The 18,781-nt window shown below is 55.7% G+C and overlaps 7 protein-coding genes across 7 annotated transcripts; 5 read left to right on the top strand and 2 right to left on the bottom strand.

Annotated features, from left to right (window-relative positions):
• Window positions 1–208: 208 nt before the first annotated feature.
• QBC33DRAFT_598470 (uncharacterized protein) lies at window positions 209–2,798 on the top strand (the record flags this gene model as incomplete). The annotated part of the gene is made up of 3 exons (XM_060431977.1): window positions 209–407; window positions 564–2,084; window positions 2,148–2,798. Exons 1-3 carry the CDS (start codon window positions 297–299, stop codon window positions 2,796–2,798), a joined length of 2,283 nt encoding a protein of 760 aa, XP_060279536.1. The 5' UTR covers window positions 209–296.
• Window positions 2,799–4,068: 1,270 nt separating this feature from the next.
• Window positions 4,069–6,668, top strand: QBC33DRAFT_479820 (major facilitator superfamily domain-containing protein). The gene is made up of 8 exons (XM_060425317.1): window positions 4,069–4,333; window positions 4,415–4,526; window positions 4,613–4,708; window positions 4,788–4,907; window positions 4,976–5,098; window positions 5,180–5,715; window positions 5,805–6,134; window positions 6,257–6,668. Exons 1-8 carry the CDS (start codon window positions 4,116–4,118, stop codon window positions 6,438–6,440), a joined length of 1,719 nt encoding a protein of 572 aa, XP_060279535.1. The 5' UTR covers window positions 4,069–4,115; the 3' UTR covers window positions 6,441–6,668.
• A 688-nt stretch (window positions 6,669–7,356) lies between these two features.
• Window positions 7,357–9,668, top strand: QBC33DRAFT_499496 (acetyl-coenzyme A synthetase; the record flags this gene model as incomplete). Its single annotated transcript, XM_060425641.1, has 5 exons — window positions 7,357–7,451; window positions 7,521–7,547; window positions 7,600–8,759; window positions 8,843–9,103; window positions 9,192–9,668. Exons 1-5 carry the CDS (start codon window positions 7,409–7,411, stop codon window positions 9,666–9,668), a joined length of 1,968 nt encoding a protein of 655 aa, XP_060279534.1. The 5' UTR covers window positions 7,357–7,408.
• Window positions 9,662–13,409, bottom strand: QBC33DRAFT_573432 (beta-lactamase/transpeptidase-like protein). Its single transcript, XM_060430700.1, has 7 exons — window positions 12,849–13,409; window positions 12,320–12,751; window positions 12,180–12,257; window positions 11,819–12,094; window positions 10,846–11,057; window positions 10,492–10,744; window positions 9,662–10,428 (listed from the first exon to the last, which is right to left on the bottom strand). Exons 1-7 carry the CDS (start codon window positions 13,261–13,263, stop codon window positions 9,842–9,844), a joined length of 2,253 nt encoding a protein of 750 aa, XP_060279533.1. The 5' UTR covers window positions 13,264–13,409; the 3' UTR covers window positions 9,662–9,841.
• A 502-nt stretch (window positions 13,410–13,911) lies between these two features.
• On the top strand, window positions 13,912–14,328 carry QBC33DRAFT_562872 (Endoribonuclease L-PSP/chorismate mutase-like protein; the record flags this gene model as incomplete). Its single annotated transcript, XM_060430238.1, has 1 exon — window positions 13,912–14,328. The coding sequence occupies one exon, from the start codon at window positions 13,912–13,914 to the stop codon at window positions 14,326–14,328; it is 417 nt and encodes a 138-aa protein (XP_060279532.1).
• A 306-nt stretch (window positions 14,329–14,634) lies between these two features.
• QBC33DRAFT_549920 (trimeric LpxA-like protein) lies at window positions 14,635–15,740 on the bottom strand. Its single transcript, XM_060429016.1, has 3 exons — window positions 15,475–15,740; window positions 15,150–15,386; window positions 14,635–15,088 (listed from the first exon to the last, which is right to left on the bottom strand). The coding sequence occupies exons 1-3, from the start codon at window positions 15,573–15,575 to the stop codon at window positions 14,728–14,730; spliced, it is 699 nt and encodes a 232-aa protein (XP_060279531.1). The 5' UTR covers window positions 15,576–15,740; the 3' UTR covers window positions 14,635–14,727.
• Window positions 15,741–15,902: 162 nt separating this feature from the next.
• Window positions 15,903–18,639, top strand: QBC33DRAFT_613766 (amino acid/polyamine transporter I). The gene is made up of 8 exons (XM_060432558.1): window positions 15,903–16,398; window positions 16,463–16,623; window positions 16,761–16,982; window positions 17,049–17,337; window positions 17,432–17,616; window positions 17,681–17,739; window positions 17,854–18,209; window positions 18,292–18,639. The coding sequence occupies exons 1-8, from the start codon at window positions 16,217–16,219 to the stop codon at window positions 18,416–18,418; spliced, it is 1,581 nt and encodes a 526-aa protein (XP_060279530.1). The 5' UTR covers window positions 15,903–16,216; the 3' UTR covers window positions 18,419–18,639.
• The last annotated feature ends 142 nt before the right edge of the window (window positions 18,640–18,781 follow it).

The raw sequence follows: 18,781 nt of genomic DNA, 5'->3' as shown, positions 1-18,781 counted from the left end.
ACTGAAAGAGGATATCGAACGACCCTGGTACTCGACTAGCGCTGTCAGTAGTAACCTGTAAAGGAGAAGTTTGTTCGCCAAGCCAAGCTACCAATTACACCGACTGGTTTCCTAATACAGTCTAGCCACCTTTAACTGTCCTGCCGCATATAAGGGGTAAGTAACTAAGGGGGATGCGATTCCTGACTCAGACAGTAATTGCCAGAGAGTCTCATCAATAGTAGGAACTACTTCCTCTTGCAAACATTTGGTGCAGAACCTTTCGTCATAACCACTCGTCCCAGCAATCAAGCAGAATGTCTGTTGACCAGTATCCCGTGCGTCCCAATCTGACCGTGGACACGGATGAAATTACCGGATATGTTGACCCTTGGGTGTTATCGCCTGGTGAGACCGGTGACGTGAAAGTACGTTGTAAGGGAACCCTAGCTGCCTAGTGTAGATGAAGCATTCCCTCCCTGTTCCTTCCATTACAGCCCAACCCCTGCTCCCCCTATCTTTTCTTCCCCCCAGTATGCGTACACAGTACTCCTTAATTACTAACAAATGTGACAACGTGACAGATATCCTCCACACGCCCCAATCTCAAGTACCAGACTGTGCGGTTGCTGCAAGGGCTTGACATGCCCCATGCCCCAACCCCGGAGAGGAAATTGGTGGAGAATGGGCCCAAGGGAGAGCTGAAGGGGCGCTTCCAGGCGTCATACCCCGGCTCGTATGGTATTGTTGACGGCTGGACAAGAGAACCGCTCCTGGACAAGGCTGAGGGACTTGAGATTTCTTTCTATGCCCAGCCATGGATGCTGGATGCGCGTTATCCCCAAGCACTGCTGTCGACGCTCGACGTCAAGACTTCGTCTGGTGTGTGCATCCTGCTGGACCCCCAGAACAACTTGGTCTTCTGGATCGGCACCGGGACTGCGGTCGAGACCGTCAAGGTGTCATGTCCGGTCCGCCAGCAACGCTGGCTCCATCTGCGCTTCTCGGTCAAGGAAAAGGCAGTCGAGGTGGACATCATCCACCTGCCTGCCGACAACGAGCTCGCACCGCCACCAACCAAGGTCCAGACCTCGCTAAAGGACGCTGCAAAGCTCGAATCGTCGAGCAGGCCGCTCCTCTTCGCCGCCACCTTCGCCGCCAACCCCCAGACCGACTCGCCGCGCGCCGTTCACTTCTTCAACGGACGACTCGACTCGCCGCGGTTCACGGCGCTGGGTCGGGCGTCGTGGGACATCGCCAAGTACGACTTCTCCTTGGGGATCGACACAGACGAGATCACAGACGTGTCGGGATCCGGGTTGAGCGGGAGGCTGATCAACGCGCCGACGCGGGCGGTGCGCGGCCACGACTACGACCACAGCCTCACGGGGGTGTCGTGGAAGGACGCCAAGCACGGGTTCGGGTCGATACACTTCCACGACGACGACCTCGACGATGCCGCGTGGGAGACCGACTTCCAGATCACGGTGCCGGCCGACGCGAGGTCCGGCGCGTACGCCATCGAGGTGAGCGACACCGAGTCCGGGCTCAAGGACTCGATCGTCTTCTTCGTGCGGCCCAAGCAGGTGCGCTCGCAGGCCAAGGTCGCGTTCGTGTTCTCGACGTTCACGTACCTGGCCTACGCCAACGAGCACATGTACGACGAGACCAAGTCGACGCACATCTCCTTCCCCGAGGGCGTGCAGCTGATGGAGTCGGACAACTACCACAAGATGGTGCAGCGCGGGGACCTGGGGTTGGCTATCTACGACCTGCACAGCGACGGGTCGGGCGTCGTCTACAGCACCTCCAAGCGGCCAGTCCTGAACATGAGGCCTGATTACATCCACTGGGGATTCCAGCGGCCGCGCGAGTTCTCTGCTGACTTGATCATGGTCGGCTTCCTGGAGAAGCTGCTGGGAGACGGCTACGACACTTTGACGGACCACGACCTGCATCTCCGTGGCTCTGCTGCCTTGGCTGGGTACGATGTTGTCATAACTGGCTCGCATCCCGAGTATCCATCCATGGAGTCCCTAGATGCCTACGAGGGCCATCTCCGGAGGGGCGGCTCGCTCATGTACACCGGGGGCAACGGGTTCTACGTAAGTTGTTTTCCCCTTGAGCGTTGGTTGAACTAGGTAACAGCGGGCTAACAACGAAAACAGTGGCGTTCCGTGACACAACCCCAGAAGCCGCACCGCATGGAAGTCCGCCGCGCCGACGTGGGGGCCCGCACGCACGAGCTCCCCGCGGGCGAGCGCTACCACTCCCTGAACGGGCAACTGGGCGGCCTATGGCGATCGCTGGGGCGCGCGCCGAACCTCCTATGGGGCATCGGCAGTTCCGCGTCGGGCAAAGGGCCAGGGCGGCCCTTCCTGCCCATTGAGTCGGCGCTCAACGATCCGGCTCTGGCGTGGGTTTGGGCGGGACTGGACGAGCACTCACGCAAACGGCTGGGCGAGCAGGGGCTGGCTGGGGGCGCCAGCGGGGATGAGCTGGACAGGCTGGACACGGCCATTGGAACCCCGCGGGATGCGGTTCTTCTGGCGCGCAGCGAGAGGCACGACGACCACTTCATGCTGTTCAACGAGGAGCTGATCTTCCCAATGATCGGCACGCTGGGGTCGACGTCGCCACTGGTACGCAGCGACCTGGTCTATTATAAGGCCAACGGCGGCGGCTCTGTGTTCAGCGTCGGCAGCATCAACTGGAACAACTCTCTGGCGTGGGACGGCTACAAGAACGACATCGCAACCGTGACGGAGAACGTCCTCCGCGAGTTCTTGGCTCGTGGCGCTAAGAGGGGAGCAGAGTAAATAGTCTAGGTCTGACTCCAGACTATACCGTCAATAGAGAGGAGCAATGGATAAATATTTACATTACACGTGCACTATCTTACAGTGGTAGATAAGCAATCCGCATCGCGGATGTGGCTGGCTGTTAAGGTAGCTAGATAGCGTCCTGCGTCTTCCTGTTATCTTGAACGTGCACGAATTCTAGTTCTCGACTCGCATCACGATTTACAGGCCCCGATTCATGATTATTAATTGAGCCAACCGTTCCCGTCCAAAGCTGCGATATGACGTTGGCTGGAGAACTAGACTTTGGCTGGAGAACTAGACTTTGCCTGGGAGTAGGAAACAGGACAAACACAGACAATGGCTGTAACCAAGGCTGGCTGACCAAGCTAATTACCTAGAAGAGGCCTCTATACGTGGGTCTCCTTTGGGCCGTAGAAAACAAGATGTCTAGGGTGGTCTTGGTTGCTCTTTGTCCTCGCGTTGGGCCTCTGGAAGGGGGTAGCTCTCTGCGGGCATAGGCACGCGTCATGCTCTTTACCCCCTTTCAGCTCTTCCTATCAATAATTAGCAGCTTATCTCTTCTGGAAGCTGGCTTTCCTGGCGTCGCCAAGTCGTAGCCAATCCGTCGGGGAAATGGAACATATGGAACGGGCCAGCGGGCAGCAGGTGCCATGCCGACAGACAAGGGACCATGTCTTGTCAGAAATCATGGTTTCCATCAGTATATAGGTAGGTGATCCTCGATCTCCCGATTGGGAACGTAAAATCGTACCTGTTATTGGGAATGATATCAGCCAATCAAGCCCCTGCCAGTTGTTCGCATTGGGTCAATCTGGGGTATTAGCGCACCTACCTAGTACGTACCTGTCAGGACACCACCATGCGTTTCGCGAATGAGAAATGGCCGATTGACTTATCTGCAGCCCTATAGGACGACGTTGTATTGGCCCAATGCTCACTGTATTCCAGTTCGCCGAGGAACTCGGGCTTCTCCGACTCCTAGTACCCCGCACAGTGGTGGTGGGTTTAGTCTGATGGGTCGTCTCTCCGCATTTTGGTAAATCGTTGCCCTCTCCGGATAGCCGCAGCCTGGTTTTGATATCATCTCGGTCCAGCGGGGGAGTGGAGAGACTAGGCTTATCCCTGCAATCTGCCCTCACAGTATTATCTGGTTGTCAAACTGGGATACTGAAGGGCGACTAGACACTCTTGGCGGTCGCACTGTTTGATAAAAGCTGCGAATCCGCCCGCTTTAGTGTATGAGTGTAGCATCAAGATCCCAACTGTTTACTCGCTTATCCAAGCCGCCTTATTTTTCAAGGTTATCGAAGAATGGCTCCTGTAACGCAGCACAACATAGCCTTCGGCGATGAGGTGGAACGCATCCCAGGGACAGTTCACCTCATCGACTGCGAGGGTAATCTACACTCTAAACATGGTGACGGAGCCGAGCAGGATATTGTTCTGGTACCGGCGCCGTCGGCTCACCCAGACGACCCTCTCAACTGGTCCCGGCGCCGAAAGTACCTCTCAGCATTCTGCATGTCTGTGTAAGTTCAAATGGTCTCGCCATTTTGTTCTCTAATTATTCCTCAATGATTGCTGAACAACTAATTAAAATACACACCCAGTTACGTTCTCGTGGTTGGCATCTGTTCCTCTGCGCTATACTCGACCCTAGATCCTCTATCGAAGGCCACTGGTCTCTCCTATAATGATCTCAACTCTGGGACTGGCTACATGGTGCGCTACAGACTACCAATAGTATTAGCTGGGTCCTATGAGGGACCTGGCCTGAGATATGCCAGATGCTAACCAAGTGGAAATAGTTCCTTTTCTTCGGTTGGGGATGCGTCCTCTGGCAGGCAATTGGCATTCAGTACGGCAAGAGGCCGGTATATCTCATCAGTCTTGCCGGCACTCTGGTAAGTGACACGATATCCTTGCCGTCAAGAACAAGGCTGGAACAGCCATGGTTGAACAGAACTAATGATGGATATGTAGGGCGTCATGGTGTGGCAGCCACATATCCGGACCAACGGCGAATGGATTGCAGCCAAAATCCTGCAGGGCACATTTGGTGCACCTATGGAATCGCTTGCAGAGATCACTATCTCGGACGTGGTAAGTTGCTGACCAACGATTTCGGCGTACCGTGGCGTCTGTGTCTAACCCGCGCCACGAAATACTAGTTCTTCACTCATGAAAGAGGTAGCTACATGGCCTTGTATGCGCTCGCCCTGGGCTACAGCAACGGCATCGCGCCCTTGATCATGGGCTTTATCAACGCTGGCCAGGGGTACCAGTGGGTATTTGTGAGTGATATGATACCTGACCGGCCATCTAATTAGCATCGACTCTCTCACGGTGAAGATGCTGACCGCGTCATCGCACAGTATTGGTGTGCCATTTTCTGCGGTGCTGCCTTCGTCATCGTCTTCTTTTTCATGGAGGAGACCAAGTTCGACCGGGGCGCCTACATGGACGATACCCACAACATCCAGGCTCAGCAGGATAGCAAGGCCAACGACGAGGACCCGAAAGCGCTGGAAAGCCAAGATAGCCACTGCGGGGATGCCAAGGGAAACAACAACGATGCCAACAGCGACCCGTCCATTCGTGACTCGGGCCCGACCATGCCCACTGATGACGCCAGCCAGAGGAAGAAGAAGTCGTACATGGCCCGGCTGAAGCCCATCGAAAGCCAGGGGTTCCACCGCAGGAACAACCTCCTCCGCCTCATGGGCCGTCCCATACTGCTGCTGAGTTTCCCCATCATCGCCTATGCAGGCTTCTGCTACGGCTGCAACATCGTGTGGCTGTCGGTGCTCAACGCGACCGAGTCCATGGTCCTGTCAGCTGCTCCCTATAGCATGTCCACCTCCATCGTGGGCCTGACCTTCATCGCTCCGTTGGTCGGAACCAGCCTCGCGTGAGTTTCCAGGTTTTCACCTTCTCCTCTCGCGCCCCTCTTTTATCTCTCTTCCAAGCCTTGATCCGCTAACCCTTTATACCCACCAGCTGTCTATACACGGGCGTCTTCGGCGACCGTTTCATCCTGTACAAGGTGCGGCGCAACAAGGGGTTCATGGAGGCTGAGCACCGACTGTGGCTGTTCCTGCCGTCGCTGTTGCTCATCCCCTTCGGGTGCATCCTGTGGGGCGTCGGTGCCCAGCACCACGTCCACTGGTTCGGCCTCGTGTTCGCCATGGGGGTCATCTCCTTCATCACCACCGCCGGCTCGCAGATCTCCATCGCCTACTGCATCGACTGCTACCGCGACCTCGGGAGCGAGGCCTTGGCGTCGGTTATCATCGTCCGGAACACCATGTCCTTCGGGATCGGTTATGGGTGAGTTGCTCCCTTTGTTCCATCTCTCTCTCTCGCGCTCTCCCTTTGTAATTCCGCCGGCGTCGTTGATGGATGGACGGGAAACCAGAGCACGGAAGACTCCCCGCTAACAATGACAACAGCGTCACCCCGTGGGTCGTCAACATGGGCTACCAGAACGCCTTCATCCTCGGCGCCTTTGCCGGCCTGGCCCACACCCTGACCATCTTCCCCATAATCCGTTGGGGTCGGTACCTAAGACAGCGCAGCGCCGACAGGTACTGGTCTTACGTGAGGAGGGGCGCCGACCTAGACATCAATCACTAGGTAGAATGGCAGAGGCCTTGATCTTGGCTAGCATATCCTTTTTGGAAATGCCATCAAGTGCGGTCTGGGGAGGAAAGGGTCTACGGGACGGGGTTTGGAGGCAACATCGCTGGGAAGAAGCAGATTCTTATTCTTTTGTCAGGTCTGCGAGACTCACTTGGAGTCATCGTCTCGACAAGTAGACCACGACTTTTCCTTTTCTTCCTCTTTACGCTCGAGCTCGACCACTGTATTTCCTTTCTCCAATGCAGCGAGCAGTCCGCGGCTCCGTCCGTTCATTAACCTGCATCGGCGACGCCGAGAGTTGCTTAGGGGTAGGTAGTTCTAGTAGGGTTTAAAATAATCATTCTGAATGGGAGCTGTCATAAATGCTCTCTACCGTCGCAGCAGTTTGTCATGGATTCCTCCTGCCCATGCGGCAAAAAATTGCATAATTCTAGTGAAGTGCCACCGCCATCTACCCCCCTGGGTGGGACAGAAACAACAGCCTTGTCGCAGCTGACAATTGAAAATTAGCGGGGTGTCGATTTCAGTGCTCGCGCGTACTTTGGACGTACTTTGGCGTGACATGTTTTACGCCACGGGAACTTATGTTGGGTGGTTCGTGAACATTGGTTTACTGCTGTCATTACCTACTGCTTGACCCCTGCCATTGCCTTACTAGGAGAATATGGCAGTTGCATTGCTATCTCCGATTTCAGCGCCGATGTTGGGACATTTGCCTCATTGGGAGATATGTTGGCGCCAAAGGTGGAGCGCTTGGCTAAAACCGAGGCACTAACTAGCACAGTATGTATTTGTATGCATAGTACGCCCCCAAGGGGTTTGTGCACATAGCAGGTTGTAAATAGATGGTGAATGTACTGTAAATACATGGCCGCGGATATAATACATGTTGACTGTTATCTTAGTTTAGCAATACACCTCCTTTTGACCTTCCGGAAACTCTGTGACCCGCTCAGAAAAAAATGGCCGACAGACACGATCAGGTGGTTTCACCTGTCAAGTTCGGTAACTCTCCCTCGGTCACCTACCCTAACCCTCGGCACCTGCCCCTGACCCGTCGCTGACTTGAACCAGATCATGCCACAAAGCCGCATATTGCAAGTATGGCATTGCTCTTCATCAAGGAGGGAAAATACCCGCTGACAACTACAAGACTTTGCCGAGTATGAATCCATGTATAAGCAGTCCATCGAGCAACCCGACCAGTTTTGGGGCGGGCTGGCTCGTGAGCTCCTCGATTGGGAGCGTGACTTCGACGCGGTGCGGACCGGATCCATGGCCGACGGAGACGTTGGATGGTTTCACGGGGGCCGGTTGAATGCCGCGTACAACTGCGTGGATCGCCACGCAATGAGAAGCCCAGGCAAGGCCGCCATCATATTTGAGAGCGACGGAGGAGACGGCAGCAGGACCATAACGTACGGCGAACTCCTGCAGCAAGTCAGCAAGCTGTCGTACACCCTCAAAGATATGGGCGTCAAGAAGGGCGACACCGTTACCGTCTATCTCCCCATGGTAGCCGAGGCAATCGTCGCCCTTCTGGCCTGTGCCAGGATCGGGGCTGTGCATTCAGTCGTGTTTGCGGGGTTTTCGGCTGAGGCCTTCAGGGACCGCGTTGTCGATGCCAAGAGCAAGGTCATCATTACAGCTGACGAAGGCAAACGCGGTGGGAAGGTGCACAGGGTCAAGGGGATTGTCGACGAAGCCCTCAGCCAGTGCAGTGTATCTGGTGTTCTTGTGCTCAGAAACACTGGCGCTGCTGTTCCGTTTGTCGCGGGACGAGACCGCTGGTGGCACGAGGAGATGGCCAAATGGCCTGGATACATCCCTCCTGAGAGCATGCATTCCGAGGACCCGCTCTTCCTCTTATACACCTCCGGTTCCACAGGAAAACCGAAGGGCGTCCTGCACACAACGGGCGGCTACCTAGTCGGCGCCGCGGCCACAGGAAAATACGTCTTTGACATCCACGACAACGACCGCTTCTTCTGCGCTGGCGACGTCGGCTGGATTACAGGCCATACCTATGTTGTGTACGCCCCCTTGCTCCTTGGAGTCGCCACTGTTGCGTTTGAGGGAACACCCAGCTACCCAACACCGTCTCGCTACTGGGACATTGTCCAGAAGCACCAGGCTACCCACCTCTACCTTGCGCCGACGGCCCTCCGGCTGCTCAAGCGTGTCGACTCCGGGCGGGTCAAGCACTCCATGGACCATCTCCGGGTTCTGGGCTCGGTCGGGGAGCCCATCTCTCCCGAGCTCTGGAAATGGTATTTTGAGGAGGTCGGGAAGGGCCGGGCGCATGTTGTCGACGTGAGTTTGTTTCTTGACTGTTCTTCTTATCTCTGTAACCCATCATTGGCCCCGAACTGACGCGTGATGAACCAAATCGGTAGACCTATTGGCAGACCGAGACTGGGTCCCACGTTATTGCACCGATGGCCGGGGTCATTCCCACTAAACCGGGCTCGGCATCGCTCCCGTTCTTCGGAATCGAGCCGGCAATTATCGACCCAGTGTCCGGGAACGAGATCTCCGGAAACGGAGTCGAGGGGGTCCTAGCCTTCAAACAGCCATGGCCGAGCATGGCCCGCACGATCTGGGGACACCATCAACGATACATAGACACCTACCTCGGCGTATACGAGGGCTATTACGTATGATCACCCCTCCATTTTTCCTGATTCCTATCCTGGAGCTGCCCGTAGCACCTTTTTGTATCCGCTAACAAGGTAATAAACACAGTTCACAGGCGACGGCGCCCACCGCGACGAGGACGGCTTCTACTGGATCCGCGGGCGCGTCGACGACGTGATCAACGTCAGCGGCCACCGGCTATCAACGGCGGAAATCGAGGCCACGCTAACGGGCCACGTGGCGGTGGCCGAGGCGGCGGTGGTCGGCGTCCCCGACGATCTAACGGGCCAGGCCGTGAACGCCTTTGTGAGCGTCAGCAGCAGCAGCGACCCCGCGGCGGCCGATGAGAACCGCCAGACCTTTGTGCAAGACCTGGTCTTGCTGGTGCGATCGGGCATCGGACCCTTCGCGGCCCCCAAGAGGATATACGTCGTGCCGGCCCTGCCCAAGACGCGCTCGGGGAAGATCATTCGGCGCATCTTGAGGAAGGTGGTTGTGGGCGAGGCGGATCAGCTGGGCGATATTAGCACGCTGGCTGATCCATCGGCTGTTGAGAAGATTATTGAAGCTATACAGAAGTCTTGATAGTAGATGACTGGGTAGTTGAATGAGCTTGGTACTACCAAGTAGTAAGGGTTCGATTGCAGCTGTCTCCTGAATACCATGTTCATCAATTATTATTCAAAGTCCGTTCATACCGCTTGCTATATGGTCCCAAAGCCTTGCTGCAATGCGAGATATCCCGTCCTTTTACTAATCTAGCTAAGGCCGCCGCCAAGCCACTCGGCCGTCACAAATTCCAGCCCATCCTTCAACCAGTCGTCGTTGGGTGTGGCGAACGCATCGAACCCATGGTCTCCCGGACGAATCGCCGCGTGCACCCGTGTCCTTGCATCCCGCCCTGCTTCGTCCTCCTCGAGATACCTCAGCAGTTTCAGCGTGCCGTCAACAGGCACCGCGGAATCCTGCTCGCCGTGCAGGATGAACAGCGGCGGCAGGAGTGGCTCGCCTTCCGCTCTCTGGGGTAGGTTGCCGCTCCTGATCCGCTCCAGCACGAACAGCTCCGGGTCGTCACCCATCAGCTCCAACAGCCGCCCAGTCTGCACCGTTGCCAACGCCGGCCGCAATCTTGCTGGCGGATCTGCTTCGGTGATGCTGGCACGCCCGGAGGTAGCCGCCAAGAAGCTGTCGATCGTCTCGTCAGGGAAGTTTGGCACGCCGCAGATGGGCTTCTCGAACGGCGTGGTGTAGTAGTCGGAACGCAGGTCCAGCATTGGGTACAACGTAACCAGGGCCTTTGGATGAACAAATCGCGAGAGCACCGACTGGAGGGCCAAGTATCCGCCTGGGCAGAGTCATCATCAACACGCAACCTACACACAACACGGAAGTCTCGGATTCCTCTTACCTGCGCTTTCGCCGATCAGAAGCAACCGTCCCATGTCCAGCGACACGTCGGACCGCCCAACGGCGTGGAGGTGTCGCTGAGCTCCGCCATCCCGCAGCCACGCCCAGAACGCCTCCATGTCATGCAAGATGTCTCGTCCCTTGACCTCGGGCAGCAACCTGTAATTCGGGCTGACTATCACCGCCCCGTGCATCTCCGCGTAGTCCAGGATCCATTTGGAGAACCACGCCGGGAAGAGACTCGATCCCGTGACCTGCCCAAACCGCCCAGGTTAGAAACATACGCTCCAACTCATTTCCATCCCATTTCAAAAGACGCCTATTTTCTTGCGAGTCAGGATCTTGTCAGACGTACAAAGAAACCCCCATGTATCCTGACGATCACGGGTGGCGACCCCGGCGACTTGACATTCCTCGGAATGATGATGTCTGCGCCGATCGGGCCGCCTGGAGACTGGTAGTGGGCCCGGTGGATCTCGAATGGGTCGAAGATGGACGGCGGGATGCTCTGGAGGAGGCGCACTAGGTCGTCAAACCGGGCCTCACGGTCCGCCGAGGGAGGCACCACTGTCGCGGATTGCACCATGGTTAGTTGGTTGAGTGGCGTCTGCAAGTTCCGAGGATGGGGGAGGGAGGGGTGATGGTCTTGAACTAAATGATTAGATAGGGCTTGTCGCCAAACGCATCCCTTTTAACCATTCCCATCCTTAGTCTATGAATTCCTACAGTCTCGCCCCCCTCTACATGTGACAGTGTTCCCGGTATCGGCTCCCCGCAAATCTACAATTTACTGATTTTGGCGCTTGCGGGTTCTACCAGTTAGTGTGTTAGTGGCCTGTATGCAACTGTCAGCGCACCTTTGCTTTCCACAGCTAACAATTTTTTTTTCTTTTTCCACAGATAGTTCATTTTGAGTAAGAATTGCTCCGCGGGCCTGGGCAGTTAGTTATTAATCAATAGAGCCTGGGGCCTGTCCAGGCCAGGTGCTATTGGGGCGGATGATCTTTAATTAGCGGGTGGCAGGATTTTCACTATCGCTGTCGCTGTAGCTATGGCTATCAACATCACCAAGCAATCGATACTGACTTTTCCCACGCGATAAAGATTACTAGTAGCGATAGCTAAGAAGTAAGGTGTCTGGCTAGACTCAAGTGTACACGAAAAGGATATCGATCCAGTCAAGCCCAACGACCAAGCTCATGCTTTCCCTAATCCTTTATAGATCTCCGCCTCGACCCGAGCGAAACATTCCAAAACATGTTTGTCTGCAGCGACTCCTGTCAGGACACAATACGGCACTCGCATGGTTGATTTGATCCAGTACTCACCGCCATATGGGAGGATCTGCGAAGCAATGACACCACCCACCCCGTTCTCCCTGTCGGCGAACCAGAAGAGGTTGGCCAAGCCCTCCCAATTGGCCGACCCGGCAGCCCGCCCCGACTCCGCTGCCCGGTGGCTAATGCAGAACGACAGTCCCCAGCCCTCGGTGTGGTCGTCGGGCATGGGCTGGAGCGGCGTCGGGTTGGCTAGCAGTGGCTTGGCGACGGAGACGCTCTCGTTGCTGTGGATTGGCTTGTCCGCAATTTGGTCTCTGAACATTTCTGTGGCGGGAGTCAGTTTGGCCATTCTTGATGGGATGACAGACATGATATTAATAGGTGGCTAAATCTGCCAGGATTAACAGACCGCGAACTGTCTCTGGCTTCAAGAGCCGTGCTCCTGTCTTGGCATCAACCCCATCGTTCAGAAGAAGGGCGACAAGTTCTTGGGAGAAAGCAGTCAGTTTTGGGTGTCCAACCGCAGACTTTGGGTCAGTCAGACTCAACTCGAAAACTCGGCTGGCTTGCCGAAGGCGCCATGTCCACCAGCGCAAAACACCGGTTTGTCCTGCCCACCGGACTTAGCCAGTAGGGGCTTGCGATACAGGTGATCCCTCTGCACCAACTTTCCACAGGGCAGTCGCTGATGCAGACATGCCAGATTCGACTTGGCCTCGTCGGACGGATAGAAGGAGATGCTCCGGATGCCGAGGGGCTGAAAGATATTCCTCTGGAAGTATTCCTCAAGCACGAGGCCCGATGTCCTTTCAATGATGATGCCCACCCAGTCCATGGACGTGCCGTATTGGAACTTGGCGCCGGGCTGGTTGACAAGGGGCCGATTAATGATGTCCTCTCGTTCGCCCGAGAAATCGTCCAGCCCGATCGGCTGTCCGTAGTGCGCCAGTTTCTCGTCCTCGAACGCATATCCGAACCCAGCTAGTCACACATCAGTGAGTAAATCGAAGAGACTCATTCATTCCCAATGCGAAGGCCAATATTGCTTTCGGCCCCTGAGAGCATGGTAGGAACTGACCTGTGTGGTTCAAGAGCATACGCAGCGTTATCCTGCTCGTCTTGTCGACGAGCGAGAAGCTTCCGTCCGCGTCGTCGCGGCGCAGGACCTTGACATCCCTCAGCTCGGGGCTGAGGGACTCGAGCTGGTCGGGGTCATCCAGTGCCAGGATGCCCTGTTCCACGAGCTGCATGCACGCTATTGACGTGGCGAGCTTGGTGAAGGATGCGAGCCAGAACACCGTGTCCGGGGACATGGGCTGCTGAGACGAAACCCCCACGGTGCCGGAGCAGTGTTGGATGATGGGCTCGCCATCGGCCCCGAAAGCACAGTAAATGAGCCCGGCCACCTTCCTGTTTTCCCCAGTGGTGAATTCGTCGATGAGGCTGCACACACTGGCTTTCTCTTGATCCGAGAGTTTTTGAGCCATTGTCATCCTTCCTTGCAGTCTGTTGTGGAATGTGCGATTGCAGCTGAATGAGATTGAGATTGGCTTGGACGTTCGGGGCTCTCGGGGCTTGCACGAGGTTACTGTCAAGCGCCGGCCTCCGCCCGGGCTGAGGTTGCATCAGGAATAATTTGGAGATTCGGAGTACCTACCCGAGCCAGGGGTCGGTGCGGGGCTCGCCAAGGGTAGTTACGCTAATGCACAGTACAGGCGTTACGTCAGGCACGTACTAGTTCGGCGCCTACCGATGAAATATACCGCATTGGGAGAAATTACCTAGTGCGATTCCAATGCCGAAGTCGGGAGTTGCAGCGGGGTAACATCCAGGGTCTTGGGGTTTTTTATTTCCCGCATGCGGAGTTACACGAGGCTGGTCCCCTGGCTGACCCACACCACCATTTCACGAGACGGAGGTAGGTACCTAGGTACCTTGTATTGCAGTGTATTCTCTTGTGTACGACTCTCGGATGGAAATAAAGCCAATGGCGATAATGATATATACAAGCCCGACGCTAGTCAGAGCAACATTGACCGCATCACATCCATCTCAGGTGTCTGTCTCTCATGTCCTGATCTCTGTAACACACCGCCACTCTCCAAGAAACCCGAGCTCCCTATTCTCAACCAAACCAAGCAATGACTCAACAAGTCCAGTACCAATGGCTCCCCGGCCCCGTGGGAGAGATGCTGCGATCCTCATCCCTCGCCACAACGGCCACGGTGCCCCTCAGCGGCAAGCTAGTCATCACCACGGGCCACGTGGGCGTCGACGTCAAGACCGGCCAGTTGGTCACGTCGTCGGTGGACGCCGAGTTCAACGCCATCTTCGACTGCCTGGACGCCGCGCTCCGCAACGCCGGCGTGTCCGCGGGCCTCGCGGCGGCGCACAAGCTCGTCGCCTACTTCACCCGTGCCGAGGACGAGGCTAGGATGTTGGCCATCTTCCGCGGTCGCTATCCCGGCCACACGCCCACCTGGACGTCGGTCGTGGTTGTGGCGCTGGTCAACCCCGGTATGCATGCTGAGGTCCAGGCCGAGGCTGTCGCTTTGTGAGTGGTTGACCTGGGGGCTGGAGGGGTGAACGTATGTAGGTATCTATATTTGTATGTATGTATATATGCATGCATACATGGCCTTCTGCAACAGGTCGATACCGAGGGACCTGCCTCTGAGAGGGTATAAAGGGCTGGCTCATACGTGATTGGGTGGGGCGTGGTTCGGGAGTACTTTGGCGGGGGGTTCTTGAGTAGTTGGGCGGTTGGGTCTGGCTCATGTCTACGTTATCATGTTCTTTGTACAGTACATGTCACGGAAGTCGCTAGACTCAACTAAGTTATTTTCAAGCCGAGAGTTGAATATGGGACATGTTTACCTTGAGCTATCCCAATTCATATTGTGTACGTACTCTCTAAGTTGCAACTCCCTGATTCATGGCTCTTAGTTCATAACTATCTACGCCCGATCCGGCATGTTGCGGTAGGGGTTGTTCTCGTCTGCAAGCTCCTCCTCGACAGATTGTATCTTCTTGACCACCCTTGCCGGTGCGCCGAGAGCCACCGAATACGGTGGAATACTCTTGGTGACCACCGCGTTAGCACCTACCGTGGTTCCTCGCCCGATAGTGACGCCAGGCAGAATCGTGACACCCCCTCCTATCCAACAGTCGTCCTCAATCCGGACCACGTCGCCGAACTCGACGAACTTTATCCGTGACAGTACACTAGTTTCGTGGCTGGCCCCATAAATGTTCACACCAGGTCCCATCTGCACCCGGTCACCGATAATGACTAGGCTTGTGTCGAGGATGGTCAATCTGTGGAGCGGGTATCAGTTGCAAGCAATCTACAGAGAGACGAACGAGAGTAAATACTGACCCAAAGTTGAAGAAGCAATTCTTGCCAATCTTGACATTGCATCCATAATCCGGGAGGAATGGCGGCTCGATAAAGGTCCCCTCGCCAACGCTACCGAGGATCTCTGCGAGGAGCTTGGCTTGCTTCTCGCCGACCTCCTCGTGGTTGCCGGAATTGGGATCGAGATTGTTGAACCTGTAGGTGACCTGCCGGGCGGCATGCCGTGCCTCTAAGAGCTTCGGATGAAGCGGGTTGTACCTATGCACCAGATGCTAGTTGGTTATTGGCTATACCAACTGATAAGAGCCAGGGCTCAAGGGGGGTGTGGGAAAGGGGGAAAGCGTACAGCATGCCAGAGATCATTCGCTCATACTCCTCACACCAAGGAGTGCCCCGAAGGGTCCGCGCTAGCTCAATGATCTCCGGGTTCTTCTGTTGTTTGGCCATGGCGGTTAGGGTCGGTGTGGCTAAGGGAAATGGGTATAGAGATTGGGCTTCCAGTTCGTTTGGTCAAAAAGGAGGCAGAGGAGGAAGGACATAGGTACAACACACAACATAGGGGCGTTCAACGAGGGGACGAATTTATAGCTGGCAAGTGGAGCCGCGACATTTTCAAGCTAGTTTTAACACGAGAAAAGTCGAACTCCGACTGAACAATTTACCCAATGCGGATATCCAGCAGTCCCCACACTTTGAACTATGTGGAGAAGGCGTCCCACCAGCATCTGGCATCCAGGCGCGGGGCCAAAGATAAGCCAGATACGCTAGCAAATTGATGGGGAAAAGCTTGTCTTCCCCAGGTTTGATAGTCAGAATGCAGGGCGAACTCCCTTCTAGCAAGGGTCTGCGAGCACCTCGTCCCTTGTAAGGGCTTGTACTGTGTATCTGGTGCTATCTCAACAACCATGTACACGTGTATTCCGGCGAGCCTTCATTAAAGGCGCATCGAGGTCGTCTTCCGGCGGCATACTTAACACCCTTTGCGCTCCTTGTCTCTTCCTATTTCCACAGTCACTATCATCACCATTACAACCATCGCCACTACCCCTAGCCAACAAGCACAGCAAGAACCCTCTTTTCTGTCCCACATGCAAGCCAAGATGGACGACAGGATCGCCAGGACCAGGTCGGGGGTCACTGACTGTGGTGACTCGGAGATGGGCAAGGGCAAGGTGGAAAACATCGAGGACAACATCCTCATGGCCCAAGGCCACATTCCCGTCTTGAACCGGACATTCAACATCCTGGGAACACTGGGGCTCGGGTTTAGGTAAGGTGAACAAAAGCAATCATTGTTGTGAGAATGGTGTCTAACCACTTGAGCACGACAACAGCATCACCAACTCGTGGCTCTCCTACGCCAGCTGCTTCGGACAGAGCATGATCTACGGCGGACCGCAGACAACCGTCTTCGGGCTGATCGTGGCATGTGCAGCGCAGTGGCTCATCACCCTCGGCCTCGCGGAGGAGGCATCGGCTTTTCCATCATCAGGCGGTCCGTTTCCCCCTCCTGCGTTCGTTCCATGGGCACGAAAGAAAGAAAAAGAAAGAAAAGAAGACAAGAGAAGAGAAGAAACATATCAAGGAAAGATTTAGAAAACGTTCAAGGCTGACGGGACTGGCGTGCAACAGGGCAATACCACTTCACCAGCGTCTTAGCTCCGCAGAGATTCCGGCGGTTCGCTGCCTTTGCGGTGGGAGTGCTTAGCATCGTCGGGTGGTGGGTGATTACCTGCTCGGGCATCTCGAACAACGTCCAGTCCATCCTCGGCATGGTGACTTTTGCCAATTCCGACTACGAGGCCAAGCAGTGGCATTCGTACTTGCTGTACGTGGCACTCATCGGCATCACCTGTAAGTCAACAGATCACCCCCCATCTTATGGTTATTACAATATACTAATGCCGCGGGACAACGCAGTGATCCCAATCTTCACCATCCCGCAACGGCACCTCGGCAAGTGGACGCAGCTGTGCCTGGCCCTGTCCATCCTGGGTTTCATCGTCGTCACAGTCGTAATCCTGGCCATGTGCGACGAGTTCAACCCGGCCAGTACCCTCCTGCGCTTCGACGGCAACAGCGGCTGGCCCAAGGGGGTTGCCTGGCTCATGAGCATTGGCAACTCCATGTACGCCTTCGCCAGCCTCGACGCCGTCATCCACGTCGCCGAGGAGATGCACCATCCCGGAAAGGAGATCCCGCGGGTCATGTGAGTTGAGCTGACCCCGTCTAAAGAAGACGACGGAAGAAAGGCGAGGAAGAGGGAGGGTGTCGAAGACTAATACCTAATACTTCCATCTCAGGAATCTCACAATGATCATCGGCCTTCTGACCTCTCTACCGTTCATCATCGCCATGATGTTCGTCATCAAGGACATTGATGCCGTCAGATCAGCCCCGCTGCCAAGTCTGGAGGCCTTCTACCAGGCTACCGGGAGCAGGACAACCGCCCTGGCCCTGCAAGGCATCCTTACTATTCTCTTCTTCAGTGAGTTCCGGCGAGGCCTCTTTGCTGCTGAGTTACAGTCGGCTGACAAGCTCGTTCTATCTAGCATGCATGCCGAGCCAGTGGATCACTTGCGGCCGCTTGACCTGGGCCTTCTCACGAGACGTAAGCACATACATGCCTCTAATTACACGATATCATTTCCTGGCCCTCCTTGTTCTCCCTCTGGCTCCAAGCACAAGACTGACAAGCCTTTCCCCGCCTTTTCCACCGCCATAGAACGGCCTTCCCCTCTCCAAGTACTGGACCCACATCCACACCAAGCTGCAGTTCCCGGTGCGCACGACCATGCTCTCGGTGGGCGTGTGCGTGGTGTACGGCCTGCTGTACATTGCCAGCAGCCAGGCGTTCAACTCCATCATCACGGCGGCCGTGCTGGGGGTCAACATCTCGTACGTCGTGCCGCAGGCCATCACGCTGTTCCACGGCCGCGAGAGCAGGCTGCCCACACGGCCCTTCAACCTGGGACGGTTCGGCTACATCTGCAACGCCTGGTCCCTGGCCTGGATCACCCTGATCGGCGTCTTCATCTGCTTCCCCAACGAGCTGCCCGTCGCGGCCTCGTCCATGAACTAGTGAGTCTCTCTTCTGGGATGTCGGTTTGATGGAGTTTTGCATTCTATTGGCAGAGCGCACCGAAGGCTGACCATCAAACAGTGTCTCCGTTGTTCTGGGTTTCGTTTGTGTTCTCCTATTCGCGCTGTGGTGGTTTGTCCGCAAGCAGTTCAGCGGTCCGCAGATCGACCGGGAGATGTTGAACCTCCAGTACGAGGTCGAGACTTGAGGCTGGTTTGCGAGTGTGGCTAAGGATCTGCGCAGAGCATGTTCCGTATTAAGTCAAGTGTTGGAGTAGCGTGGAGGGGTGGGGTTGAATGTGAAAGAAGATGGCAGGCGCCAGGAAGATTGATTCTACTGCGGTCTTTTTCTCTCTGCAGTAGTGTAACGTAATTAGATCTTACAATATCGTCCGTGAGTTGCAATGGTCCATGGTAGAAATGAGAAGACAATACCACCTTGCGCTTTAAAAGATGCCACTGAACCGTCGCCAGATTGCACTGCGTCTGCATGCTACTCAACATTCCAAGCCACGCAAGCCTGCTTCGGGAATTACAGCGTTCAGCCGGGCAAGAGCGGATAACTAACGTGT

The sequence above is a fragment of the Phialemonium atrogriseum genome (assembly GCF_030411735.1).
Source record: "Phialemonium atrogriseum strain 8032-3 unplaced genomic scaffold QBC33scaffold_32, whole genome shotgun sequence".
Lineage (NCBI taxonomy): Eukaryota > Fungi > Ascomycota > Sordariomycetes > Cephalothecales > Cephalothecaceae > Phialemonium > Phialemonium atrogriseum.
The sequence above is the reverse complement of the archived record's forward strand: the minus strand, read 5'-3'. Positions and strand labels throughout refer to the sequence as shown.